The sequence below is a fragment of the Trichosporon asahii genome (assembly GCF_000293215.1).
Source record: "Trichosporon asahii var. asahii CBS 2479 unplaced genomic scaffold scaffold00071, whole genome shotgun sequence".
In the NCBI taxonomy this organism is placed as follows: domain Eukaryota; kingdom Fungi; phylum Basidiomycota; class Tremellomycetes; order Trichosporonales; family Trichosporonaceae; genus Trichosporon; species Trichosporon asahii.
The window spans coordinates 988,799-1,013,296 of NW_014040854.1; the positions used below are offsets into that span (position 1 = coordinate 988,799).

The following is a 24,498-nucleotide window of genomic DNA, read 5'->3' on the forward strand; positions in this document are numbered from 1 at the left end:
AAACCGCTGGAAGGACGTACACCGCTCGTGAAACGCACGAGAGGAGGACGACAGTGGAGCATGAGCAAAGTTTCTGCCAAAATCCTGGAAAGTCGGGGGCTCCCGGCGCCTGGCCCAGAATCTGGTGTTGCACCGCCTCATGCCGCGGCGCCAAGCTCTTGGGTCCATGTCCGTGCACTACGTCTCAACGACCGCCGGTCTTTGCTCTGTTCAACTTTTCATTCCAGCTCAACGCAGTCCCGACCGTTCTTTGCATTGACAGATGGTACGAGTTTGCTGGACAGAGAAGCGGATCCTAGAGGCATGTCACCGGACGTGACGAAGTGATGCTGACGCTGACGCTGTGGCGCCCACTGGTTCCCACGCCGAGTCTGTTTCACCTCGCTGGTGACTGTCTCAACCTCCCTATTTATAACCTTGGAGGATTCTTGGGAACCTCGTCTGCTCTGAGTGCTTCAAAAGAGCGGTGTGTCGCCGAGGGATCTCCGGGGGTTGTCATGTGCGGTGGCAGAGTTGGTGGGTGACGCGGTCACTGGAATTGCGGTACACTCACAACGACACGGGGTGGGTGGGAGGGTTTCTGAGAAGTGGCCAGTTTGTCACTGCTACGATGTCCTTGTTGCCTGCACGTGCTCTGGGAACTTGTCTGCGACGCCGATTGCGAGCTGCAAGAACTCACAGCGGGACTGACGGGCATCAACCCCTCCGATCATCGCCGATCGTCGTCCGGTCACTCTCAAGAACGTAGTGCGCCCGCTCCCGTCTTTGATCGGCGTGCACTTGCCCCCGCTGGTACGCTGGTCGTACTCCACAGCCGTCCACGTCATGCCCAGCATGCTCTCACACAACCTCTCGAGCGAGAAGAACTCACACTCTCTTTCTTATTCCGTCCAGGACGTCCACGCTGCCGAGTGAACCCCACCTTCCAATACTGTAAGTAAGCCCTAGGCCATTCCAGCCTGAGTGAGCTTTGGAAGGCCTACCCCAGCTAACAGCAGTCAGTCATGCGACTCTCTGCTGGCGTAGATCGGAAGCGAGCAGAACGCTGGCAAGCTTTCGCTGTCGTGTACTTAAGCTGACAACAGACCCGCCATCCCTGCACAGCTCGACACATGATCTCCGGAAAGCGCGGCAATGTACATGGATTGATATGAATTGAGCAAGCTTTGAACATGTAGAGGGAGCTTACGACAGGGCGCAGACAGAGGACAACCTGTCACACCCCTCGTTTGGGTGAGCTAACCTCTGAGGATCGCAGCTGACAGCGTACAGGAAGCTGTCCGGTAGCTGCGACTACTTCTCCCGGTGGGCTGACTTGACGGTTGCTTGGCAGCTGATTTCAGCCGCAGAGTCAACGTTGCGAGCTGCTCGAACAGGAGTCATGATCGGTGAGCTTGCCGACCACCGATGTGAAGCTGACCACACAGGATGCCTTGGGAGTTGCTGGATGCGAGCCAAGCTTGCCTGGTATGCTGTTCTGTATTTGTCAAGCTGACTGCAGAACAACGGAGGATGGACTCTCGTTACCAGGCCACTGATGCCAAAGGAGGAGTGACCTTTGTGGACGTATATAGCAGACCCAGCTGACTCGCAGCGGACTGTTGTAGGGCCGCGGGGATCCACCCATGCCGTGCGCTGATCGAACTTTTGAGTCCAGCTAACTTTATCCAGAGGTTGAGGGACGGTGACTGTAATATGTACCGGTACTGTAGGAGGCGGTGAGCTCGCATTCCTGTGAAGTACGAGCTGACGGTAGACAACCAAGTTCGAGGCGCCTCAGCGGAGAACCGTCAGCACCGTGAGCTACTGCGCTTCCGATGTCTCAGCTGACTTCAGGCTCCGGCGACGGGAGATATAGCTCGCCTGAATAACGACATGAGAGCTTCGCGCCACAGAAAAGCGATAAGCTGACATCGGTCAGAAGGCTGATTAGACCGCAAGACGACCACTCTGCATCGTAGGCTTACCTGCGACGTGTAGAGCTGACTTCAGACGTGATGTTCCTTGTCGCAAACGACCTACGACCCCAACGTCGTCGAGATGACGGTGAGCTGAAGTGTTGCTGCTCAGCTGACGAAAGACAGAGTAGATGTCCCTGTGGCAAGTAGCTTTCGCTCTGTGAGCTGGGATGTTTTCGATCAAGCTGACCGCAGACGAAGAGGCAGTATCTCATGTCGTACGTCAATCCTGGGGTCAGTGGGGCTAGCTTCGTTTGAGAAGCTGACTGGTCTCAGAGTTTCGAAGATTTTCGAAGATTTCTCAGCGGTATTCTGGTGTGCGGTGAGCTGGCCTGGGCCCGAAAAGAGCTGACTGCAGACCCTAGATGGCGAAGCAGTCGCCGACACTGGGCATGTGCAAGAGACAAATCTGACCACTTGGTTGGGCGTGAGTGACCAATGCGCCAACCTATGCTGGTGAGCGTGAGGTGTTGCGTCGACCCAGCTCACAAAGATAGGCGGCGATGGCTGGAGTCTGCCTCGATCAGTGAGCTGGCTTAGGCAGTCGTTCAGCCGACTTCAGGCATGCGAGTGCTGGAGGCTACGCGAGCTTGCCGCAAGGTGAGCTGCCCCGGGGTTTGAGTGCAGCTGACGATGGCAGGACGGTGATGGAGCTGCATGTCTTTTTGATCCGTGAGCTAATTTCTTGGTTGTAATAGCTAACCTCAGACAGCCGGTTGTGTACCATCCTAAATGCAAACAGTGGTAGAGACGGTAAGCTTTGTTTGTGTCGGCAAAGCTGACGGCAGAAATGTAGCATGAAGATTGCTCCGATCAGTGAGCTACTGTGCTGTGTGGTACAAGCTAATGTCCAGACGGCGAGTCGGTCAAGCTGCCTTTGCCGCAGACTTGTGAGCTACTGTAGGCAGCTCATTGGCGTACTGTAGCTGACAGTGACAGGAAGCCGTTCCCATTGCCCCGACTGTCGGAGCATGGTAAGCTCTCTCACTGTCAGCGCTAGCTGACCCCAGGCGTACTAACACAAACCGCTGGAACTAGTGAGCTATATGCCCTCCAAGGTTTAGCTGACATCAGAGAGGAAGCTGCCGAGAAGCCGTCGTAGCGAGACGCCTGCGTCGAATGAGCTGCCGTGTCCGATCCCCGGCTAATTGCAGGCTCACAAGAGGCTGTAACGAGCACCACAAAGCCAGTGGGAGTGGGCTACATATCCATCACGGGGGCTGACATAGTCAGCAAGCAACAGGGAGCACCACGGCGGAATTCTCGGACTCTGTGAGCTGGCCTCCTGTACCGACAGCTGGCCTCTTCGTCCGACAGCTGACATCAGCCGCAGCGCCGGTGACTGTCGACGGCTCTCCAGTGCTGCACCCACTCGGCTGAAAGCTGATCTCGTGGCTGAAGCTGACGAGATGCACCAAGTTCTGCGGACAGCCGTCGGTAAGCTACGATCCCATCCAGCAGGTTTAAGCTTACCACAGTCGCAATCAACAGCGCTACAGAACACTATCAGGACAGTGAGCTATCTCTCGCCGATACGTCGCTGACAACAGTCATCGACAGTTTAGAACCCCCCGGGTTCCGTAAGCTCTGCCGTCGGGTATCCAAGCTGACTCTAGACACTTCTGCACAGGCGTGGCAAGTTCACGAGTAAGAGAGTGGTGAGCTAAAGCTTCCTGCGTAATGAGCTGACAACCCGCAGAAAGATGCACATCTCTGCAATTCTGTCAGCTCACAAACCACGATGCGAGCTGACCCCAGCTGCGAAGGCGCAGCATCATAGGGCTGAGAAGAGGTAAGCTGTGGAATGTGGCTGGGAGAGCTGACAGACAGGAGGTGTCCGAAGTGCCGCCGGTGCCCCCGCGAGAGCTGTAAGCTCCCAAACCGCTAGAGTAGCTGATCTCAGACGTCAACGGCCCAGTCTATCGAGAACAGGCGCCACTCCTAAATGTCTGAGGCCGCTATAGCCCGATTCCTCCTGGCGCGGCATGTCTACCAACTGTCAGCAAGCGGGCAGCCAGTTCTCCTACATTCAGCGACTCGACTGTCAGCTCTGGTTCTCAGATCTGCGTAGCTGATATCCCAGGGTTGCCCGGAATGCTTATCCCATTGGTCTGCCATCAGTGAGCAACATCCAAGACCACTCGCATCGCCTGACTAGCGGACGCGTGCCGTAGGTCCCGACGTGGTAAGCTAGGCATTTCTTAAAGTGATAGCTCACCTCAGAACAGGACGAGCCATGAATCCCCTTGCGCGTTTAATGACAGGTGCCGGCCGGGCATCATGAGCCAGTAAGCTGTAGTGCGCTGCTAGAAAAGCTGACCGCCAGAACACGTCCTCCTTGTCGGCGCTACTTCTCGATCCACCACTCTGCCACAACTCGGTCCTGCACTCATTCATTCGGAGGTCAGTTTCGATGCGCTTTTAACGTAAGCTGACCCGCAGCCAGTGCCCATCCCTTCTCCGGCCATTACTAAGATCCTCTCAAACGTTACATATGCATATTAGTGATCGCTGAGCTTCTCTATTTTGACGTGTAGCTAACCTCAGAGTGAAAGCCATGAACAGTCGAGGCGGGGTTCTGGTGAGCTGCTTTTCCTTGCATAGCCAGCTGACCTCGAACAGAGGTGGGGTGCTCATGGTTCTCCTACATCAACAGTTGTAAGCTATCAACCAACCGAAAATCCACCAGCTAACCACGGACAGGAGTCCGTTAACATGACACTGAACTTTCCTCGCGCTCGTGCTCATCTCGCCGCTCCTCCCACTCTCGGCGCACCTGCTCGCCTGGCCAGTCCTGCTATTCTTGCAGTCAACTTTGAAGAGCCCGGCAGCCATGTCGACAACCCGATCGTGCTAGACTCTGCCCCCAGCTCCAGGGCACCCTCCCCACTCCAGCCCGTCGATATGCACCAACCGCTCGCCCGTATCCACCAGGAGAACCAGCAACTGCAGGCCCAGCTTGCCCAGGAGCGCCACTGGTCTGCAATCGCTGACCGCCGGATCCAGCGCGACAGCCGCATTATCCGCACCATCCGCAAAGCGCTCAAGTAGAGTGTTACCCGTCTAGTGAGCTGCACATGAAACCCACAGTGGAAGCTGACCGCAGCCGAGCGAGTGGGACGAGGCTCAGTATCCTGGAATAGTGTCAGCAGGAACCAACGGAAGCTGACTGGATATATGCACAACTTACACTGTGCATGACGCCTTCGTCGTCGGGCTCATATCTTCTGAAATTTGACGATTCACCAGGTCAAGTGACACTGTAGGTGACAACGTCAAACGCTTCTCCCTCGCCTCCGGACGGATCTTCAGGGGCATATGTCCCCCAAAGTTGTCGGTGATGGTGCTGGGGTCGACCCGGAAGAAGATATCGGGATTATCCATCGAAAGCCCTTCGATGGCTTCATCGAGGAGCGCGAGGGCGAGGAAGTGGATGGTACCGTCGAAAGCGCGCTTATCGTCCGGCATGCCTCGCAGAAGGAATCGCTTACTGTGGGGAAGGGTCAGCGCGTTCGTCGAGGCGAGTGAGCACGAGACGTACTATTTGGACTCGTCGTCGCGCTTCCCTTTGAGGTTGCGGATCGTGACAACGACGTTGGACTAGATCGCACCGTCCGGACCCACTGTCAGGCAAGGCTCGGTGTCCTAAGATGATGTTAGAGAAAAAACAGGAACGCGACTCACCTTGTACATCACGCCCTCGTTATCCGGCTCATACCCTTTCGACGTTGATGATTCACCTGGCCGGGTTACACCGTACGTGACAACGTCGAGCATGAAATGGAATTGGAGGCGCTGCAAAGGCGAACGCCATACGAAAGAGGGCTCATAGATGGCCTTGACGAAGCGCACGAAGTCGGCTGGCGACGCCGTCTCCTTCTTGTATACCTGTGTGTGCAAGTTGAAGGCTTCTCGGAGGTCGGTGCTAATGTACTGGACGTCAGTCGTGTTTGGAAAAAGGAAGGCCGAAAAAGAGCAAGCTGAAACTCACCGCCTCCACGCTCATGGCCATCTCGCCTACACAGGCGTTGCCCGTCAGGCGCTGGTACGCCGATGACACCAGGTGGAAGTCGAGTTTGCACGTTAGTTCACTGATGGAACCCTTCATGATCTTGCCGTCTTCCAGTCTCAGCTTCGTACGCCAGTGTACGTAGGTCTTCCAATCTGCTGCATCGCGAGTCAGCAAGGGAAAGGAAGAGAGGTCCAAAGACGGAGAATGAGGACGCACCTGCGGATAGAGCTTGCGCCCCACGTTTCAGCAGCCTGGCAGAGCCAGACTCTCGGGTGTTTAGGAACACGCGGAGATGGACAAGCTGGTTACGATGTTTGTTGGCGGTCGGCGGGGCGAGCCGCGGGAGGTGGACCTTTCAGCGAGCCTCTAGTTGCGTGAGTGGCATCTGACCCATTGTGTGCTTGGCCAATTGGTCCGGCACCCGTCCTCTGACGTTGGGCCGCACGGACCACGTGCTGGCAGTCATGGGGACGACATCGGTAGGTGATCTGCCTTTGGATTGCCGGTGCCGGTTTGGAAGAGGCTAAGAACCCTTGGAAATGTGCCGGGATGGGGGTGTGAAGTTGATGCCCGGATGTGAAGGTGACAGGTTTAGGAAGGAAGAACTGGGTGGCGACAGCGAGGTGGGTGAGTAATGGTTGTGAACTGAGAAGAGATGACGTAAAGACAGTCGCGTCTAGCTAGGCCCTCTTGAGGGGGCGGAGGACATAAAGTCGCTGGCAGACGATTGCTTGATCCCGTGATCTGTCAGTGTGGAATGTCTCTCAACCTCTTCGTCGTCCCCGAGCTAACGCAGACCGTAGCTGTAGTCAAGAAAGGCTGACCCGAAGGCTAGTCACGACCCCGGCCCTCAAAAGGCTTAGCAGTAGTAGATATGCACATTAGTGATCGCATTCTTATTCTCTATCCGACTTAGATATTACACTGCTCGCACGCTGCGTCTACTGCTGCGAGAGCAGGCCCTGGGGAGGCGCAAGGAGCGGCTCGCCCTCGGCGGTAACGTAGCAGCCCGAGAGACCGCCGTCGACCATGAAGTCGGAGCCGTTGACGTAGGACGAGTCGTCCGAGGCGACTGGACGTTAGCTATGTTCGCCCAGCATCGAAGCTTAAGTAGCGGAGCCGAATGTGCAGTAATGCAGTCCAGCCCAGCGTGCCTCGCACACTGTTTACCGCATGCTCGCACACTCGTTGTTCGCCAGCGTCAGTACTCACGGAAAACGACAGCCTTGGCCTGCTCGACGGCCTCGCCGAAGCGGCCCATGGGGCAGTGGACCATGCGGCGGTTGAGCTTCTCGGGGGTGTTGAGGAAGTCCATGAGGAGCGGGGTGCGGATGGGGCCGGGGCAGAGCGAGTTGAAGCGGATGCCCTCGCGCGCGTGGATCATGGCGAGCTCGCGGGTCATGGCCAGGACAGCGCCCTTGGAGGCAGTGTACGCAAGCTGGGGAGTGGCGGCGCCGAGCTTGGCAACGAAGGAGGCGACGTTGATGACCGAGCCGCCGCGGTGGAGACCCTTCTCGGGCTCGTCCTTGTTCTGCTTGTTAGCTAAAAGTCAACGAGCGGGAAGCTGGAGAAAGCAACAACTTACGTTGCGCATGGCAATCACGGCGTACTTGCAGCCGTACCAAACACCCTTGACGTTGATGGCCTGGGTCAGGTCCCAGATCTTCTCCTCCGTGTTGACGGCGTCGTCGTCCCTGGGGTTAGCTCACCGGGCGCCTCAAGCTCGCCGGCGCGAAAGCGCATCAATGCCTCGATCTGCTCACTTGGGGTGCATGATACCGGCGTTGTTGAACTGTTGTCAGCTTATCTCCAGGCGTCGTCGCAACTGTCACTTGGAGTTTGTCACACGAGACACATGGGCACGAGGCAGCCGTCGATCCACAGGCGCACAGACCTCGCGTCGACTTCGCCCTCCAGCGCCAGAGCCTACTCGTGTCTCCAAGGACGAGAGGATGTTCCCAGCATCCGAGCGGCTTGCGTGTGCTCGTGAAGTCCGAGCGTTCGTGGTGACTCCCAGCCCGACTGCTGACTCACCATGACATCGAGGCGGCCGAAGGTCTCGACGGCCTTGTCGACGAGAGCCTTGACGTCGTCCTCCTTGGAGACGTCGCACTTGACGGCGATAGCCTCAGAAGAGGGGAAGCGGGCCTTGACCTGCTCAGCGGCCTTCTGGACGGCCTCGGCGTTGACGTCGGAGAGGACAACCTTGGCGCCCTCGGCGGCGAACTGAAGCGAGGTCTCGAGACCGATGCCGCTGAAAGTTAGCTGAGGTCCGAATTCCAGTAGCTGTGAGTGGATGGATGCTGCGCGGGCATTGGATCGGACAGACTCCGCAGAGCCATTCAGGCTGACCGCCAGCCACACAACGTTGTTGCTCGTTGCCAGCGTCGTCGTCACCGACGTCTCGAGAAAAAGTTCGGCATCCCTGAAACGAGAGGGAAGGTCAGTGACTCACGATCCGGCGCCGGTGACGATGGCGACCTTGTTCTGGAGACGGAGGCGGGGAGTGGCCATTGTGATCAGATTGTGTTGAACAACGGGGTGAGGGGAAGTGTCAGGAATGGAAGGACAATGTGCTGACGAGGCTGGAGGATATACAAATTGGGATGATACCTGAGGTGGGGGCTGCGGGCTGCCTCATGCCTTCCCTCCACCTGCAATCGGCAACGTCGGCATGTCAACAAAACTGGCAATGACCGGTCAGCCCTGGAACAGGCGGATGACCCGAGCTACGCTGGAATGCATCGGCCCTGGATCTTTCTGACTCATATTTATGCTATCAGCAGCGCCAGCGACTGCTGCTAAGCGATAGCCGCACCTCCGCCCATTCGCTCCCTTGCCCGCCCGCTGACCAGCGTGTACCTGACCATCCCAGATCCTCATCCAGCGGCTATCCCTCCACATATCCGTCTTCAAGCGGCCACCAGCCCCACCAGCCGTCGGCCGTCCCCAAACGTCAACCGATAAGCCGACCCATCGTCGCATTCTCGCGTGTTACATGTTACATTGCTTGCCTATTCATGCTTATGTACATTCTACTACATCGTACAGGTCACATCACTCGTCCATGTCCCCCATCCCCTTGCCCATGTCGCTCTGGATCACCTTCATCGCCAGACCCATCATGAGGTCGTTGCCAGCGACAGCTTGCGAGATTCGCGCTCGCTGAGGCGCAGGAGGAGGCGTAGGCGCACGCTTCTTCTCCTCTTCGGCCGGCACTGGCATCGGCTCGCGCTCAATCGCAGCGTCCATGAGGCGGTCAACGAGAGCCTGCTTCAGCTCTCCACGCGTTGGGCCAGTCGGGGCCGGTTCCGGCTCCTTGCTCGGTGACTTGGTCGACGTCGGCGTCTCGTCGCGCACAGAGCTCGTGGCCGCACCGAAACGGGGCGTCACGTTGCCGCTCTCCCAGCGTGCATACTGGGCCGTGCGCTCAGCTTCCCTCGCCCTCAGGGCCGCAGCCTCATCCTTGCGTCTCTGGCGCGTTTCCCGCACGTTCGTCCACGCATACCACAGGACATTGTAGAGCTGAAGAACGTCGTCCTTCCACGCCCGCACAAAGTTCTCCTGGCGGAAGTCTTGGCCGAGTCGCTGGCACCGGCGCACGTTGTCTGAATGTCAGCTAGGAGAGGTTTTCAAAGCTTACGCGGTGAAACAAAGTCGAGGGCAATCTTAATGCAGTTGGCGAGGTTGCAAACTTGGTGCGCACATCCAGCCGGGATGAAGACGGCGTCGCCGGGGTACTGGTACACGCGGAACGACTTGACGCCGTACTTCTCGAACAGCTCCGTCCGGAGAGCAGAGTCGAGGTAGAACATCTGCGCATGGATCGGGTCTTGATACTTGTATTGCATCTTGTCGAACTTCTCCATCAGGAACTGGCGAATTTTGTCCGCGTCCTCGGCGCGGAACAGGTCCCACACCGCACACCCTGGTTTGCCGTCCGGGCCCGGTGAGGCGTGTAAGAGGATGTTGATGGCGTCGGCGACGTCCATGTGGAGTCGCGTTGAGCCCATGCCCCCCTTGTCTTCGCGGGCAGCGAAAGCGTTATACATCTTGGGTCCAATGTCGGGACGAGTGGCACCGGCGGGGAACTGGTGTCAGCTAAGCGCGCGGATGAGAACTTACATGGGAATACAGGTTCAGGACGCCGTTGCGGCGCGTATAGTCCGGAACGGGAAGGGCGTTGGAGAAGTCGTGGTACATGTCAGGGTAGTTGGTCTCAAAGTCGCCTTCGATGGGCCAGTCCTTTAGCTTGAGGATCTTGACCGGCTTTGCCTTCCTCTTGCGCGCCTTCTTCTCGGGCTGAGAAGGCTCCTCGGTCGACGTTTGCTCAGAGAGAGCCTTCGGGTCCTTAGTCGGAGATCGAGCGGCTTCCGGCGACTTCGAGCGCTCCCTCTCGCCAGCTGGCTTGTCCTTCCCATTGATATGGGGTTCGGCGCTCGCGGCTTCTGGCTCAGGAGGTGTACCTTTCGGTGCTTCGCCATTGGGGGCATCGCTCTTCTCCGCTTCGTTGCTGTCGACAGCAACACCATTCTCGGCCCTCTCTCCTGACTCAGAGGGTGGTGTAGGAGCCATGTCCTTCGTCGGCGCATCAGCAGTCGCTTCTGACGACATCTGAGACTCAGCAGCCTCTCGCTCGGCCCGCTGATCCGCCAAGAACTGAATGAGGAAGTCCCGCACATTGTCAGGAGGCTTCACAGGATCGCCCTTCCTTGGCCGCAGCTGCCCTCCCTCGTCTTCTTCGTCCTCGTCCAGCTCCATGGTCTCGAACTGCGTCGGCACAGTCTCCTCACCACCGACGACCTTGAAAAGGGTGAAGAATGATCGGATCGTGGCTCCATAGAACTGCTCGTCCTGGCAGTCAAGTACCCCTGGCGTCAGTTGGCAGGGACCACCCAGAGACTCACAGCAACCATCCTGGCCGTAGCGGTCGATGAACATATCCGGCGTCCATGAGCCTCGGAACCGTCGTCGGGTGCCATATGCAACTATTGGCTCCCCGCGCGCCCAGAGGTCGTCGAAAGTATCGTTGTCTAACTTGTCGGCGTCGATGTACATGAACGGGTGCGTCTCCAGGCCAGCAGGGTCCTTTTGTGACGGAGCAGACTTGGACGCCTCGTACAGCTCGGCAAGCTGCTCGTCCGTAACGTGAGTCACTTTCGGTTCTGGTGGCGGCTGATTCTCGAACCAGTCACGGACTGCCTTCTCCAACTCCTCGTCGCCGCCTAACGTCAGTGCTTTGATGGTCTCCTCCACGTCGGCTCCGGGTTCGAGAACAAAGTCCATCAGTGCCTTCCACTGCTCCTTCAGCTCATCACCACGGAAACGCGAGGCGGGCTGCAGGTCACAGCGGGCATGCTGGAAGTTGGCCTTCGAAACTCGTCGCCCTGGAGCCGGGAGCTCCAATGGCAGTGTGTCGTCGCCTCCGCGGCTACACTTGTGTAGTCGTGGTTTGGCGGCATCTGGCAACGGCCAGGGCGAAGTGAGCAGGTTGTCGGTCGTGTCGCTCATGTACCGCTCGCACTGGAGGCAGTAGTCACGTCCACACTTGCGGCAGAAGAAGTAGCCACCGAAGATGGTTGACGCGCAGAAGTCACAGAGCGCTCGGTGCTCGGATGCGTCTGTCCCTCGATAGATGGCTTTGTTCTTCACAATATGCCTCAACTCCTGGCTGATAGGGTGCAACAACACCGACGCAACCGTTCGCTGGCGTTAGCTGACATCAACCGCTGTAGCTCACCTCTGTCCTCTTCATGTGCTCCTCGGTGAGCCTGGTGTTGAAATTGGTGGGCATAGGCTTGACTGGGTCTGGGTACTCGATGTCCTCGAAGTGCCCTGGTCTCAGAATCTTGCCAGTCTGCGGGTCGATACTGCGGTCAGTTCACACTATGTCGACGCAACTCACTCGAAGACTCTTGTCAGGCGGAATCGACACGAGTCGCCTCCCAACTTGGCAACACACTGCACGCACTTGCCCCAGACGCCATAGCGCTGGCGGAGGCATGGTGTTTGCTGAATGTCCTTCGACTTGCCCTTACACATCTGGAGAATCCTAGCATCCGTCAAGGTCTTTGCGCCTATCCGTCAGCGTTGCATCACCTTCCGTACTTACGAGGTGCCACCTTCTCTGGTGGCGGGGCCATATCCCGGATGATGTTAAGCTGAGCGTCCAGACGCTTCCGTGATCGAGCAGCTGGGCTGTCAGTTCCGGTACCGCAAGGTAAACTTACCTCTGGCTGGCCTGACGTTCGGACCCAGCTCTTCCGGCTCCTTCTTCGCCTTCTTGGGTGCGCTGCCTTCCTCCACCTCGGAACCCGCTCGTGACGGTTTCCGCTTGACAGGTGGCGGTGTCGGCTCCTTTTGCTTCTGCTCCGAGAAGTCGATCTCCTGCGGCAGATCTGGGATGTCGGACAATGGTGACGTTGGTGCCAATGACGGCTCGCGTATCGGTGACTCGACGTTCTCTGCTTGTTGATCTGGCGGCTGCTCGGGCTCGACGTCCATCGCAGTATTGTCAGCCTCGCCGTTAACGCCCGTTTCGACGTCTCCGGTTTCCTCCGTGGGGGCGGCATCCCCATTGGCAACCGGCTCCGCAAGCGCAGGCTCCTCGACCTGCTCCTCGACTTCGACAGCCTCCGCCGTGTCCACCGGCGGCTCGAGGACCTCTTCGGGCTGCTGCTCGTAGTCGACCTCCATACCGGCGTGCTCGTCCCCATCGTCGTACTGCGTGAGAACAGCCAGACTGCGGTACAGTTCAGGGTTATCCTCGTAGTTGGTCTCGGTCTGATGCTCGGGTTCGGGTTCAGGCTCTAGGTCGGGGTGGGGATCGAACGCGAGTTCGTCTTCCTCGTCCTTTGGTGGGAGCGGTGGTGGAGGTGTCGCATCTGGGTTGAACTCTGTGGGCAGAGGAGCGAGCTCAACAAGAGGTGATTCTTCAACTTGCGCAGACTCTTCGATCGGTTCACTTTCTGTATCCTTGGCTGGTTCGTCTGATGGGGCAGGCGCCGGCGCCGACGGCTCTCGCGACTGCAGCACAACTTCCTCCGGCACCGCAACCTCGGGCGCAGCCGTGGTGCTTGGCGCAGCAGCCGGGGTCGCAGGCTCGGTCGAGGGAGCTCGAAGCACCAGCTCTGCCTCCATTTCGCGTCGGTTGCCGGCGTGAGTAGTCGATCGGACGGATTAGAGTGATAGCAAGGGCGACGATGCAACTCTGAACTGGAGTTCGAGGTGGCGACCACCTAACCGTACGCTCCTGCTAAGACGTCAGAGCCGAGGACTGGACGCGCCCGTCTTGTGTATGTTTCGATTACCGTGCCTGGATGGGTGTGAATTAGAAGATCGGCTAAAGAATATTGCTTCCGCTAATCAGATGGAGGTGAGGACAATCGCAGGTCGTTTTTCCTAATTTCCGAGCTCTGGTGTTCACGGCGTCTCTCAACCCGTTAAAAACACTCGTCTCGCCGTCTCCGTCCACCTTCGAGCTCAACAGCTGGGTCATTCGCATCGCCCAGTGTACGGAAACCGCGCGCTACCTTGTCTCCGACCTCAACTATCGTAAACGAACCCTTTCTTCCCCCCTCCCTCCACCTTTCAATTCCCCTTCCACCATGCGTCTCCCGACTCTCCTCGCCTCGCTCCCCAAGGACGGCAAGCACGCCCTCGTTCGCCCCCAGATCTGGCCCGAGAACTCGTTCTACCGCGTTACTAAGACCAACCTCAAGTTCCGGGAAGTTCAGGGCCCTGAGCCCAATGAGACGTACCTTCGGGCAAAGGGCAAGGCCTGGGGCCAGCTCTTCTGGAAGGGTGAGTAGCGTGCTGCTGTGAGGCACAAGAAGTCGGCTGCTGCAGCCGTTCGCGCTACAGCTTGGTTAACATTGGCCTCGCAAGCTGACAGTCAGGAAAGCAGGTCCACCCCCGTGACAGGCACTCTCCGCCGATCAAGAACGCGCTGAAGCACAAGTGGGAGATTGTCCCTCCGACGTCCGTCGCTTCGATGTCGTCCGCCTTCGCTGCTGCCGACCAGGCTCAGGCCCAGGCTGAGGCCGCCGCCAGGGCTGAGCTCGTGAAGAAGCGTGAGGCCAAGCGTGTCCGTGTCGCCGAGGCTGCTGAGGCCAAGAGGCAGCTGCAGGCGATCAAGGACGAGAAGATCGCCAAGCACCAAGCCTGGATGGACGAGCTCTACCGAATCGCCAAGGCGAAGAGGCTCGCCAAGCAGAAGGAGCTGAAGGAGCAGGAGACTGGCGAGGCCCAGTCGAGCCAGTAGACACATTCGGATTTGTATGCACATACCTTCTCATCGGAACTGACCGTCGACGGACAACATGGGAGAGACATTACTTTACATCAGGTTACAAGAAGGCTACGGATTACAACAGACAGAACATCCTCGATACACCAGCGACAATTACCGGGTGAACCTGAACTTTTGCAGCGCCGCGCATGTCATGCCATGAGATTTTGGCTTCGTCGGCTGAGCAGGTTTGACGAAAGGTGCACGCTTCGACGCGTCTGGACCTTTCAGATGCGGCGGTTCGTCCGCTACGTTCATGTCCTTGGACGCCAGCACACCCAGGGTCGATGTGAGAGGGACCTTTGTCGTTCTCGGAATTGGCGCAACCCTAGCCGCTTTGGGTTGCGGCGCAGTGGACGAGGAGGCGGGTGACGAGGACGACGCCGAACCGAAGGAGTACCTGGCCCTCCACCCCGCCGCGACGATCGTAGCCCTCCGCTGGGCGGCTCTCTCTTCATCAGTTTGCTCGTCCTCGACCACGACAGTTCGCTTCCTCTTCGATTTCTTCTGCTCGGCCTGTGTGGGAGTCACTATCTCCTCTTCGACCACTGAGTCGGAGGAGAATACGGCACCGAGTGCAGTAGCTCCCGATGAGGCTGGGACGAGGACGTTGATCTTATGGGAACGAGAAGGCGTCGACCGATCTGAGGGCGGTAACGCGAGGTGCGGTGCTTCAGAGTACTGAGACGAAGCAGCGACCAACACACGCTTCGTGGGGGTAGGGGAGGGCGGCTCGGAGCGCTCGGTCGGTGCTGGTGACGGAGGCCGACCCCATTGCTCGGCTTGATTCTCGATCGGAGAAGAGAATGGGATCCCTTTGTACGGGGTGGTGCTCGGCGATGAGATGTGCGATGTCGGAGAGGACATGCGGATCGGCGATGGGGATTTAGCCTCCTCTGCGAAAGGAGGGGAGGCGAACGGTGACGAAGATCGATTGACCTCTGGAGTCGGCGATCGCAGTGTCTCCTCGTGCTGTGACTCGACGTCGGGCATCTCCTCGTCGTGAATGTCCAGGTGGTTCTCCTTCTCGTGCGAGAGGGAGAAGTACTTGCTGGCGGTGCCGCTCTTGGCGGTGGGCTGCGACTCGCTACGAGTCGGCGGTTTGCGGGTGCCCCCAAGCTGAGACAGAGACTTCGGGCCAGACGAGAAGCTCCCGACGCGACCCACGGCGGGGGCGATGCGAGCTGACTCTGACCTTTGGATGGAGAATCCGAACGTTTCCAACGTTCCCGTTGGCCGAGCATCAGTAGGAGCACTGGGCTTGCTGTCCCTGATATCGATCTTGCCGTCGAAGTTTGGCCACAAATCCTCTATCGGCTTCCGCGACTCGGGGTGGAGATCTCCCAAGGCCATGCCCTGCGCCACCATTGGCTCGACGTCGAGACCGATCCACTTCTCATCGTCGCCGCTGAGACCTGAAGCGGGGAACTCGCACAGAGGAACGAGCCGCTTCTCGTGCGGGCAGTACACCCTCTGATGCAGGAAAGCGAGCTCTGCCTGGTTGAACGCCTCAATGTAGCCGTCGGGTACTAAGTGCGCTCCGTCGAGACGTATACTCTGAATGACCTGTCGCGTGTCAGCTGACGAACTCCGTGCATGAAACTCACCCTCTCAACCGTCTTCAAGCGCCGCAGCAGGCGGTGGGCTTTCTTCAGTCCGATGCCAACGATGGAAGGCAGGTAGTCGCAGCCTGACAGCATCTGTTGGTTAGCTTGCATCCGCACTATTGAGCTCACCGCCATGCGTCTGAACTGCGTATCCGTCCACCCATGCATGGGCAAGTCGCGTACAGTTGCGATATTCGTCCTCTTGACGTATACGCAGTTGCCATCCTTGTCCATCTTGAATACGACCGTCTTGCATCCGAACACGAGCAGGTCGGAGTCCTCCGTGATGATGCCGTCAACGTAGCCTTCCTTCTCGAGAAAGCACAGCTGCGCGTCGGCCTCGTAAGGAGCGACAATGTAGTCGACGTTCTCGACCTTGAGGGCCTTCCACGTTAGCTCTGCTCCTCAGATAGTCCTCACCTTGATCAGCTGGTACGCCATTTCCGGCGTGATGTCGATACACTTGGTGTAACAGTCACGTGCGTCTTTCAGCCGTCCTTGCGCCTCTAACGCAAGCGCTCTCGCCATGTGGTCTGCTCGAGACCTGCAAGGTCAGTACAGCCTCCTGGATTCCCAGCTACTCACTTGGCTCGCGAGTCTTCAGTGCCCTTCTTGGCTGGAAGCGGTCCACCGTCGAACACAATGAGGGGCTCGACGTTGTTCATGCGGAGCATGCGGACGCGCTGGATGGCGTACTTGACGAACGCGACTGTCTTCTTGCCCTTGACGAGGTCCTCGGCGCACCCGAAGGCTCCCTTGTGAAGCCAGACGTAGGCGTCGACGGCAAGCCTGCGCGTAGAGTCAGCTAGCTATTCCCTCCGTCGCGTCCCCTCACGGTCAGCCACAGGCGCGATTTCGCGCCTGGAGCTGCACGCACCTCTTTCCGGCGAAATCCCTGATGTGACCAGGCTCCTGAGCCTCCTTCAGCAGAGGCAAAAGGCCTGAGATACCCATGGTGATGTGTACCTCCTGCCTGGTATGTGGTTTATGCAATGGGGGAAGGTTTACACTGGTGTTGGAGTACGACAGAAGTCAGGCGCGTCGCAGTACATTGTCAAACATGACGGGCGGCGCGGGCGGGAGCAAATGCGCGCTGGGGTGGCCAAGACTCCCACATGGCGATACGGGGCAGGTCGATTTGGTCCCGCCCCGTACGTATGCGCTCATCCGAGCTGCCCATCGTCGTTGCCGTCATCGTCGGTGTAGCTGTCGTCTGTCTCTCATCTAAGGCCATCCACCATGTCCCTCCCAAGGGTGAGCTAGCAACACTGGCTTTAAGCTGACGGAGACAGTCTCAGTATGACCCGCGTCGCGTGTTCCGCTTCAGCCTCCCTCACATCGAGATCGGACCCCGGGCCCGCGAGGTCGGAACGTACACCGCTGGTGCTCTCGTGAGTACTGAAGTTCAGGAGCTATTCGGGCAAGCTTGAGTAGCGGAGCTGCCTATGTGGCTGCTGCTACTATCTCCGTGCTCTTGCTACGTCGATGCTAGATGCTCTGCTCGTTTGCCGGAACGCAGCCGCCGGTGTGGAAGAACTCGAGGACTAATTCCAGTTCACCATTGCGTGGTTCCTCATGATCGATGCTGCGACGATCAGCAAGCACGCCACCCCTCCCCCCGACTCCCCCTACGACACTGTTCCCGTTCACATCACCTTTGTGGACTGGATCCCGGGGCTCTGCTCGACCCGTGAGTTGAGTAAACAGGTGGTGAACTGACGAGCCAGTGGGCTACCTCGTAACTGCCCTCCTCGACAAGTCGCACCTCCACAGCGTGTTCTCGGGTGACTCGTGGGGAAGCGATGGTCCGGCGGCGTGGCGTGCGCGTGTCGTGCTCTTCCTCGGCGTTGCCCTCATGGCCGGAGGTCTCGCCGGAAGCTTGGTGAGTTAACTATCCACGTACTTTCCAACTGACTTTCAGACTGTCCTCATCCTCAAGTACATCATCCCCGACTACGTCGGCTACTTCTACTACGGCGGTGCCAACGTCGGCATGAACGCTGGAATCATGATTTCGTGAGTAGTTACGCGACTGCCGAATAACTGACACCAGTGCCATGATCCTCTGGGTCTCGCAGAGCGGCGGCGACGAGTACGAGTACCAGCTCACCGTCTAAGCCCCGGCCGCCGTGTGGGGGAGTCGAACTTTGTTGCTTATAAGAGTTGGAATGTCATGCATGGTGTAGAGTACGACGGCGTGGACAAACTGAAAGGTTCACACAACACGGGTGGCCCGACTACAACAGCTATGGATTAGCGGTGAAGCGAAGTTGGCCAGCATACAGCAAGTAGCATGCAGCACGCAGTGCACTCGAAGAACACTGTTGCACCTCGTGGCATCAGCAGAGGGAATCAGAGACGACACACCACTCCATCCCATGCAGCCATTAGTGACACGGTATGCAACAACAGTATAGCGTACGATGATATGCATCGATCAACAAAAGAGGAGAACGAAAACGAAAAAGGAGCATCTGCGCCCATAAGGGGCGGAGGTGCCGTTCGAATCGGGCTCACACAGCCTGAAGCGGAAAGAAAGGGGTAAGTTTACTTGGTGGTGAACTTGGTGACGGCCTTCGTGCCCTCAGAGATGGCGTGCTTGGAGAGCTCTCCGGGGAGGATGAGGCGGACGGCGGTCTGGATCTCACGCGACGAGATGGTCGAGCGGTGGTTGTACGAAGCGAGCTTGGAGGCCTCGGTAGCGATACGCTCGAAGATGTCGGCAACGAACGAGTTGAGAATGGCCATGGCCTTGTTCGAGATACCAGTGTCGGGGTGGACCTGCTTGAGGACCTTGTAGATGTACGAAGAGTACGACTCGACACGCTTCTTGGTGCGCTTCTTGCCGCCCTCCTTGGTAGAGGAGGTCTTCGCGGCCTTGGCGGGAGCCTTGGAGGCGGCGGCGGGGGCCTTGGAGGCCTGCGAGGCAGGGGCCTTGGAAGCGACAGAGGACTTGGGAGGCTGCACGTTAGTTCAAGTCGACGCAAGTGTTTGGCTCACCATTGCGGTAGTGTAGTAGTGCGGAGTGGAAGACAGGTGACGATGGAGGAAAAAGGGGAGGTGGTGTTGCCAGAGGACAAGTTATATTGCGTGAGTCGAAGATGCGACCCGGCGGATGTTTGTGACGCGCGATGTGGTGTGTGAGCGAGTATGATGCCGCAAGCCTCGCGCCGTGCATCAGGGATCAACCGACCCAAGTGGTGACGCGTTTCCTAATTACGTCGGCACTAAATAAATCCGTGCCTGGCCTTGGATCACATCACCACCAGCGGCGGATGCATGTTTGGGCGACCGCGTCACAGAATGCACAAGTCGCACACTCGTCGCACCAAGTCGGCCTTGTCGCTGTTGCACACTTATTAACCAGCCCGCACCACCGACCCCATCTTTTTTCTCCAAGTTCCATCTCTTCAACTCCCTCACACACACCCGTCAATCAAACAACAACAATGTCTTCCGGTGGCAAGTCTGGTGGCAAGTCTGGCTCTGAGACCAAGTCGACCTCGCGTTCGTCCAAGGCCGGTCTTCAGTGTGAGTACTCCGTCTTCCTTGCTTTAACTAACTTGTAGTCCCCGTCGGTCGTATCCACCGTCTCCTTAAGCGCGGCAACTACGCCCAGCGTATCGGTTCCGGTGCCCCCGTCTACCTCGCTGCCGTCCTCGAGTACCTCGCCGCCGAGATCCTCGAGCTCGCCGGTAACGCCGCCCGTGACAACAAGAAGTCGCGTATCGTTCCCCGTCACCTTCAGCTCGCCGTCCGCAACGACGAGGAGCTGAACAAGCTCCTCGGCTCGGTCGTCATCTCCCAGGGTGGTGTCCTCCCCAACATTCTCTCCGAGCTCCTTCCTCCCAAGACCAACAAGAAGGCCGGCAAGGGCGCTCCTGGCTCCCAGGACGTTTAAGCGGGCGCACTTTCGGCGACTCTTTCTTTTCTATACACTTCGTTTTCGCTAGTCTCCCTTTTGATGTCATCCGTCGCGATGCAGACTTGACCTTTACTCTTTGCTGCAGTGGTGCATCGTTGCATGTTCTGACGTTCTGACGGGTGGCTTGGACTCGGGCTGACCACGGTCTCGGTCGGTCAGGTTCCATCAGGCTCGAGGTGGAGGTCGTCCACCGAGATGCCTCCGTTGGTGGCACTTGTGCCGCAGGTTTACACTCTGCTGCGCTCACTTGTCTTCTCGTGGTGCATGCTATCCATTCCGAACGGTTTGACCCTACATCAAAATACACCTTGCTGCTCCGTAAACCCAACCTTGCCGATGCATGTATCGTTGAGCACGTGACGTGATCGACTTGGCACTTTGATGAGACGTTAGCCGGTGCCTTCTCCATGAGGGTGTAGGCGGGTGTGCGCCTCTGGATCCTATTCTGTCGGTGCGATGATGATGCCTGGTGCTCTCCTCCGGTATGGTTTTGCTGGTAGCTTGCGGCTTGCCGGGCTCGGCGGTGCTTTCATATGGTTGGGAAGGACACTACCTGCTAGACAGCTTGTGTGGCGGCCATTGGACACTGGGCGGTGACGAATCGTTCCAGCCCGACAATGGATATCGTGGGTGAGTAGCTACACTGGAACCGTATCCACTCTCCCTCCCTCACTTCTTGCATGTTCTCGGAGCTCCGGGAGTCATGTCCGCGCCGAAGTTAATTGTTGAAGGTCACGGGGCCAAGAAGGTCTACCTCGAGAGCTGTCAGTGACCATGCCGGTGCCAGTCGAACCTGTGCATACTTTGAACCTCTCTGAGGTCTTTTCGTGTGTGTGATGGGGCGTTCTGGGCCGTCGATGCTCGCCTGGGGTTGTGTGAACTGGAGAGTGCACTTGCAGCAGTTGAAGTACTGCCATTTCTTCTGCCACCAACCCCCGTTGTCAACAGTACGAGGAGTCACAACTCTACGCCTGTCAACCCGAGTACGCCCAAAGGCCGGAAAACATGTGCATGAGCATTCTAGAGTACCCAAAATGCGCTGACAGGCGAGGATACGACAGTGCTGGGCCGTATGCAAGCTCGATACACCAATGAGACACTGAGACAGATGCCACCAGCGTGCCTCACAAGATCACTGCGCCCCTTTGCCTCATCTCATGGGGGCCAAACTCACGAGACAGACCAGCAGCAATAGAATCAGCTGGCCACATAAACACGAGTATGCATGCGCAACATGGTAGGCGCAAAATGAAGAAGTCGTGTACTTTGAGAGGACGTCAATGTGCCACCGACAGTATCAAGTTGCCACGTGGTCCTGCACCTACTAAACTCAACCAACGACGAAGTTAGTTAGTCGGCACTCAACCGCCGCACTGCATATCCTTTACCAAGTCAGTCGAACGACGATGCATGCCTAATTACTATATGAGACATGCTTATTGCGTGCCAGACCCGGCTTCACCACCGCCGAGTTCGAAGCGTCATGACATGAGACGGACAGCTCTACGATCTCCGCACTTTGGTGAGCTGCTGCTGTGAGTGACGCATGGCGCATACCATGCATGGCTGTCGACCTACACTAGCCCCCCTCTCGCACCGAGGAGGCGCAAGCACAGGCCAGCTCGGCGCTTGCGTCGCTTGCGCCTATGAAATGGGCTTGTGACGACGTCCGAAATTGGATCAGGATCACAAGAGATCAGTGATCAGGGTTCACGTGACTTGACGGTGGGAGGCGTTTTGTCGCGGCATGGCTAGATCAGGATCAAGGGCCGCGAGGCGTGATCTAGCTTCAAGCCTGACGGAGCCCGAAATCGGCGTGTTGTGGGCACCTGTGGCACCCTGTCGCCGTCGATTTCTTGCGTTCACTGTACATAACCTCTCAACCATACAGCATCTTCAGTTTCCTCACACTTCCTCTCACTCGACTCCACAACAACCAAGTCACCTGTCACAATGGCCCGTACCAAGCAGACCGCCCGCAAGTCCACCGGAGGAAAGGCTCCACGCAAGCAGCGTGAGTTGTCCAATGTCTCCAAAGCCATCAACTAACCTTCAGTCGCCACCAAGGCCGCTCGCAAGTCTGCCCCCTCGACCGGCGGTGTCAAGAAGCCCCACCGTTACCGCCCCGGTACCGTCGCTCTTCGTGAGATTCGTCGCTACCAGAAGTCGACCGAGCTCCTCATCCGCAAGCTCCCCTTCCAGCGTCTCGTCCGTGAGATTGCCCAGGACTTCAAGACCGACCTCCGTTTCCAGTCCTCGGCCGTCCTCGCCCTCCAGGAGGCTTCCGAGGCCTACCTCGTCTCGCTCTTTGAGGACACCAACCTTGCTGCCATCCACGCCAAGCGTGTCACCATCCAGCCCAAGGACCTCCAGCTTGCCCGCCGTCTCCGTGGCGAGCGCTCCTAAGCTCATGATGGCTTAGCTTCGTAGTCTGAACCACAACCTTCGTTGTCTCTAGAGACACCGCGCCTCGCGCCTTCCTTCGATTTGCTAGCTGCCTTTGTCAGGCCGGATGACGGATATGCAACCGTGCCAGTTTTTGAACACCAATACAGATGCACTTTGCACATAGCTCTACTGACTGTTGCAAACAGGGTTACATACAATGACGCGGCGCTGCTTGATGCCGCGGAGCGGTATGAGTGGGGACCATTGGCCATTGTTGGTTGACGCCGGGACGTGGTCGGTGGCGAAAAGAAGAATGTCGCGGGAGTGGAGGTTGTTTACATCAAATTTGCCGCCGCTCCGTCCGTCACCGCCGTCGACGACCTCGGCGCTGACTCACCCCCGGTCACACTTCACACCGCTCACGTCACTGTCTACGGCTTCCAGAATGCACTCGGCGGTGTGACCGTTCGTCGGTCCCCTCGTCACCTCGCCGCTCCAAGATGTTTACACTGGCACATGGCCAGGCGGATGCCGGCCCGGAACACGCGAAACCCGCATGGCGCCATCCGTCAATTACCGGCCCGAGACTGTACAGTGGGCAACTCGTTCAGCTGACCATACCTCTCTCTCTTCCATCCCTTCCAAACCACACCTCACATCTCACGGCAGCATGAGCTTCTCCCCCTACCGGATCCAGCACGTCAACCTCTCAGTCCCAGTAGGAACTCTAGAGCAAGCCGAGGAGTTCTACGGCACCGTGCTCGGCTTCGCGCCCGACCCCGTGCCGCAGCTGCAGCGCGACTCTCTGCGCTGGTTCCGCGTCGGCGACACGGGGCAGCAGGTGCATGTCTCCTTCGACGAGCCGAACAGCGGCAAGACGCGGTGTCATCCCTGCTTTGCGCTAAGGGATGGGGAGGCGCTGTTGGAGCTGCAGAAGCGGATCTGGGACGCGTTCCAGAAGGGAGGGAAAGCGGCGCCCATGGCTGCTGATGAGCCCGGGAAGGAGAACTCGGGCGCCAAGGTGCGTCTACAATGCGAGAGGGGGCTGACAGCCAGGGGGTCGAGTATCCCTCCCGCTTCTTCTGTCGGGACTATGCAGGCAACAGACTCGAGTTCAGTGTGTGCTAGCCGACAGAATCCCAGAATGCATATTGTGTTTTACGAACTACTCAAGCAGCAGGCAGGTCGTCGAGGTTTCCGCTGCCCCACCTCCACCCGCGACCGACGAGCTTGGCGCGCCCGTTCTCGAGGCGCGAGGTCAGCGCTCCACCGCGCTCGGAGAGCTGGCGCGCGTCGAGCACGGAGTTCTCGTCCCCGCCCGCCTGCTTCACGAACTCGTGTCCCAGACCCTCGGGCTGCAGGTAGTATCCCGTCAGGACGGCCCAGGCGCTTCCCGTCTGTGATGTCAGTTGCAGGCGACAGCTGGACAACTTACGACGGGGTCCTCGTCGATGCCGAGGTTCGGCGCGAAGACACGGTTCGTGACCTGCACGCGCCCGTCCTTCGCGGATAGGACCTGAGTGTACTGCGTGACGTCGGGGACCTTGCGCTGACCGTTAGCTTCAAGGACAACTCTCAGATACCCCACGCGGACTCACGAGAATGTCAATGTCGGGCTTGAGCGTGGCGAGGTCCACGGTCGGGTCGAGCTGGACAATGACCGAGGGCCCGCCAAAGTCAAACTCGGCGTGGCGCAGGACCTGTTCCGGCCTCAGGCCCGCCGCGTTGGCAGCGAGGGTCGCGTATCCCTCGGTCAGCTCTCCCACCTCGGCCTTGCCGATGGGCAGGTCGAGGCCGATCTGCACACCCTGTCCGCGCTCGCTCTCCAGCGTCGCATAGAGGGGACCGACGAACTTGGTCTCGAACTCGAGCTTCGTCGCGGTCGGCTCGTAGGAGTTGAACAGCGTCGTCGCTGCCGCAAGGGTTGCGTGCCCGCACAGAGGCACTTCCTGTCTATCAGCTGGGACGATTTGAGAAGGCAGCTTGGAGATTGAGGAGAAGACGGAAGAGAAGCACTCACAGCAGCAGGAGTGAACCAACGCAGACCGTACTTCGGCACTCCCTCCGAGGAGCCGTGGGGCACGAGGAAGGCGGTCTCGCTCAGGTTGAAGTCCTTGGCGACGGCCTGCATGAACTTGGCATCAGTCGCGCGCGGGTCGTCCTTGGGAACGACGACGACGGCGGCCTGGTTGCCCGCGCGGGGCGTGGCCGCGAAAGCGTTGATGAGCTGGAAAGGAAGGGGCTGCTGGTCGCTGGGCATGGTTGCTGTTTCAGTTGATGTGAAGCTGGGGTGTGAGTTCCGTCCGGAAGCACGGGGC

The 24,498-nt window shown here is 58.4% G+C and overlaps 12 protein-coding genes across 12 annotated transcripts; 6 read left to right on the top strand and 6 right to left on the bottom strand.

Moving 5' to 3' along the window:
• Positions 1 to 2,128: 2,128 nt before the first annotated feature.
• Positions 2,129 to 5,009, top strand: A1Q1_05275 (uncharacterized protein; the record flags this gene model as incomplete). Its single annotated transcript, XM_014322007.1, has 15 exons — positions 2,129 to 2,176; positions 2,235 to 2,385; positions 2,511 to 2,630; positions 2,902 to 2,932; positions 3,292 to 3,395; positions 3,450 to 3,472; positions 3,524 to 3,538; positions 3,589 to 3,605; positions 3,658 to 3,750; positions 3,923 to 4,078; positions 4,133 to 4,143; positions 4,285 to 4,384; positions 4,524 to 4,539; positions 4,581 to 4,616; positions 4,662 to 5,009. The coding sequence occupies 15 exons, from the start codon at positions 2,129 to 2,131 to the stop codon at positions 5,007 to 5,009; spliced, it is 1,269 nt and encodes a 422-aa protein (XP_014177482.1).
• Positions 5,010 to 5,013: 4 nt separating this feature from the next.
• On the bottom strand, positions 5,014 to 6,066 carry A1Q1_05276 (uncharacterized protein; the record flags this gene model as incomplete). The annotated part of the gene is made up of 5 exons (XM_014322008.1): positions 5,014 to 5,092; positions 5,149 to 5,448; positions 5,500 to 5,558; positions 5,643 to 5,891; positions 5,950 to 6,066. The coding sequence occupies 5 exons, from the start codon at positions 6,064 to 6,066 to the stop codon at positions 5,014 to 5,016; spliced, it is 804 nt and encodes a 267-aa protein (XP_014177483.1).
• An 845-nt stretch (positions 6,067 to 6,911) lies between these two features.
• Positions 6,912 to 8,484, bottom strand: A1Q1_05277 (fatty acid beta-oxidation-related protein; the record flags this gene model as incomplete). The annotated part of the gene is made up of 6 exons (XM_014322009.1): positions 6,912 to 7,042; positions 7,183 to 7,501; positions 7,556 to 7,664; positions 7,734 to 7,762; positions 8,005 to 8,317; positions 8,426 to 8,484. 6 exons carry the CDS (start codon positions 8,482 to 8,484, stop codon positions 6,912 to 6,914), a joined length of 960 nt encoding a protein of 319 aa, XP_014177484.1.
• A 543-nt stretch (positions 8,485 to 9,027) lies between these two features.
• On the bottom strand, positions 9,028 to 13,110 carry A1Q1_05278 (uncharacterized protein; the record flags this gene model as incomplete). The annotated part of the gene is made up of 7 exons (XM_014322010.1): positions 9,028 to 9,545; positions 9,614 to 10,022; positions 10,096 to 11,637; positions 11,711 to 11,827; positions 11,876 to 12,003; positions 12,083 to 12,163; positions 12,201 to 13,110. The coding sequence occupies 7 exons, from the start codon at positions 13,108 to 13,110 to the stop codon at positions 9,028 to 9,030; spliced, it is 3,705 nt and encodes a 1,234-aa protein (XP_014177485.1).
• A 467-nt stretch (positions 13,111 to 13,577) lies between these two features.
• On the top strand, positions 13,578 to 14,233 carry A1Q1_05279 (uncharacterized protein; the record flags this gene model as incomplete). The annotated part of the gene is made up of 2 exons (XM_014322011.1): positions 13,578 to 13,773; positions 13,869 to 14,233. The coding sequence occupies 2 exons, from the start codon at positions 13,578 to 13,580 to the stop codon at positions 14,231 to 14,233; spliced, it is 561 nt and encodes a 186-aa protein (XP_014177486.1).
• A 141-nt stretch (positions 14,234 to 14,374) lies between these two features.
• On the bottom strand, positions 14,375 to 16,821 carry A1Q1_05280 (uncharacterized protein; the record flags this gene model as incomplete). Its single annotated transcript, XM_014322012.1, has 5 exons — positions 14,375 to 15,826; positions 15,868 to 16,242; positions 16,288 to 16,411; positions 16,453 to 16,656; positions 16,745 to 16,821. The coding sequence occupies 5 exons, from the start codon at positions 16,819 to 16,821 to the stop codon at positions 14,375 to 14,377; spliced, it is 2,232 nt and encodes a 743-aa protein (XP_014177487.1).
• Positions 16,822 to 17,106: 285 nt separating this feature from the next.
• On the top strand, positions 17,107 to 17,984 carry A1Q1_05281 (protein-vacuolar targeting-related protein; the record flags this gene model as incomplete). The annotated part of the gene is made up of 6 exons (XM_014322013.1): positions 17,107 to 17,121; positions 17,166 to 17,258; positions 17,422 to 17,577; positions 17,627 to 17,749; positions 17,789 to 17,883; positions 17,921 to 17,984. The coding sequence occupies 6 exons, from the start codon at positions 17,107 to 17,109 to the stop codon at positions 17,982 to 17,984; spliced, it is 546 nt and encodes a 181-aa protein (XP_014177488.1).
• A 430-nt stretch (positions 17,985 to 18,414) lies between these two features.
• On the bottom strand, positions 18,415 to 18,870 carry A1Q1_05282 (histone H2B; the record flags this gene model as incomplete). Its single annotated transcript, XM_014322014.1, has 2 exons — positions 18,415 to 18,828; positions 18,868 to 18,870. 2 exons carry the CDS (start codon positions 18,868 to 18,870, stop codon positions 18,415 to 18,417), a joined length of 417 nt encoding a protein of 138 aa, XP_014177489.1.
• A 446-nt stretch (positions 18,871 to 19,316) lies between these two features.
• Positions 19,317 to 19,768, top strand: A1Q1_05283 (histone H2A-1; the record flags this gene model as incomplete). Its single annotated transcript, XM_014322015.1, has 2 exons — positions 19,317 to 19,374; positions 19,437 to 19,768. 2 exons carry the CDS (start codon positions 19,317 to 19,319, stop codon positions 19,766 to 19,768), a joined length of 390 nt encoding a protein of 129 aa, XP_014177490.1.
• A 1,977-nt stretch (positions 19,769 to 21,745) lies between these two features.
• A1Q1_05284 (histone H3.2-like protein) lies at positions 21,746 to 22,198 on the top strand (the record flags this gene model as incomplete). The annotated part of the gene is made up of 2 exons (XM_014322016.1): positions 21,746 to 21,806; positions 21,849 to 22,198. The coding sequence occupies 2 exons, from the start codon at positions 21,746 to 21,748 to the stop codon at positions 22,196 to 22,198; spliced, it is 411 nt and encodes a 136-aa protein (XP_014177491.1).
• A 538-nt stretch (positions 22,199 to 22,736) lies between these two features.
• Positions 22,737 to 23,583, top strand: A1Q1_05285 (uncharacterized protein; the record flags this gene model as incomplete). The annotated part of the gene is made up of 2 exons (XM_014322017.1): positions 22,737 to 23,297; positions 23,365 to 23,583. The coding sequence occupies 2 exons, from the start codon at positions 22,737 to 22,739 to the stop codon at positions 23,581 to 23,583; spliced, it is 780 nt and encodes a 259-aa protein (XP_014177492.1).
• Positions 23,584 to 23,585: 2 nt separating this feature from the next.
• On the bottom strand, positions 23,586 to 24,440 carry A1Q1_05286 (uncharacterized protein; the record flags this gene model as incomplete). The annotated part of the gene is made up of 3 exons (XM_014322018.1): positions 23,586 to 23,723; positions 23,779 to 24,129; positions 24,201 to 24,440. 3 exons carry the CDS (start codon positions 24,438 to 24,440, stop codon positions 23,586 to 23,588), a joined length of 729 nt encoding a protein of 242 aa, XP_014177493.1.
• Between the last annotated feature and the right edge of the window lie 58 nt (positions 24,441 to 24,498).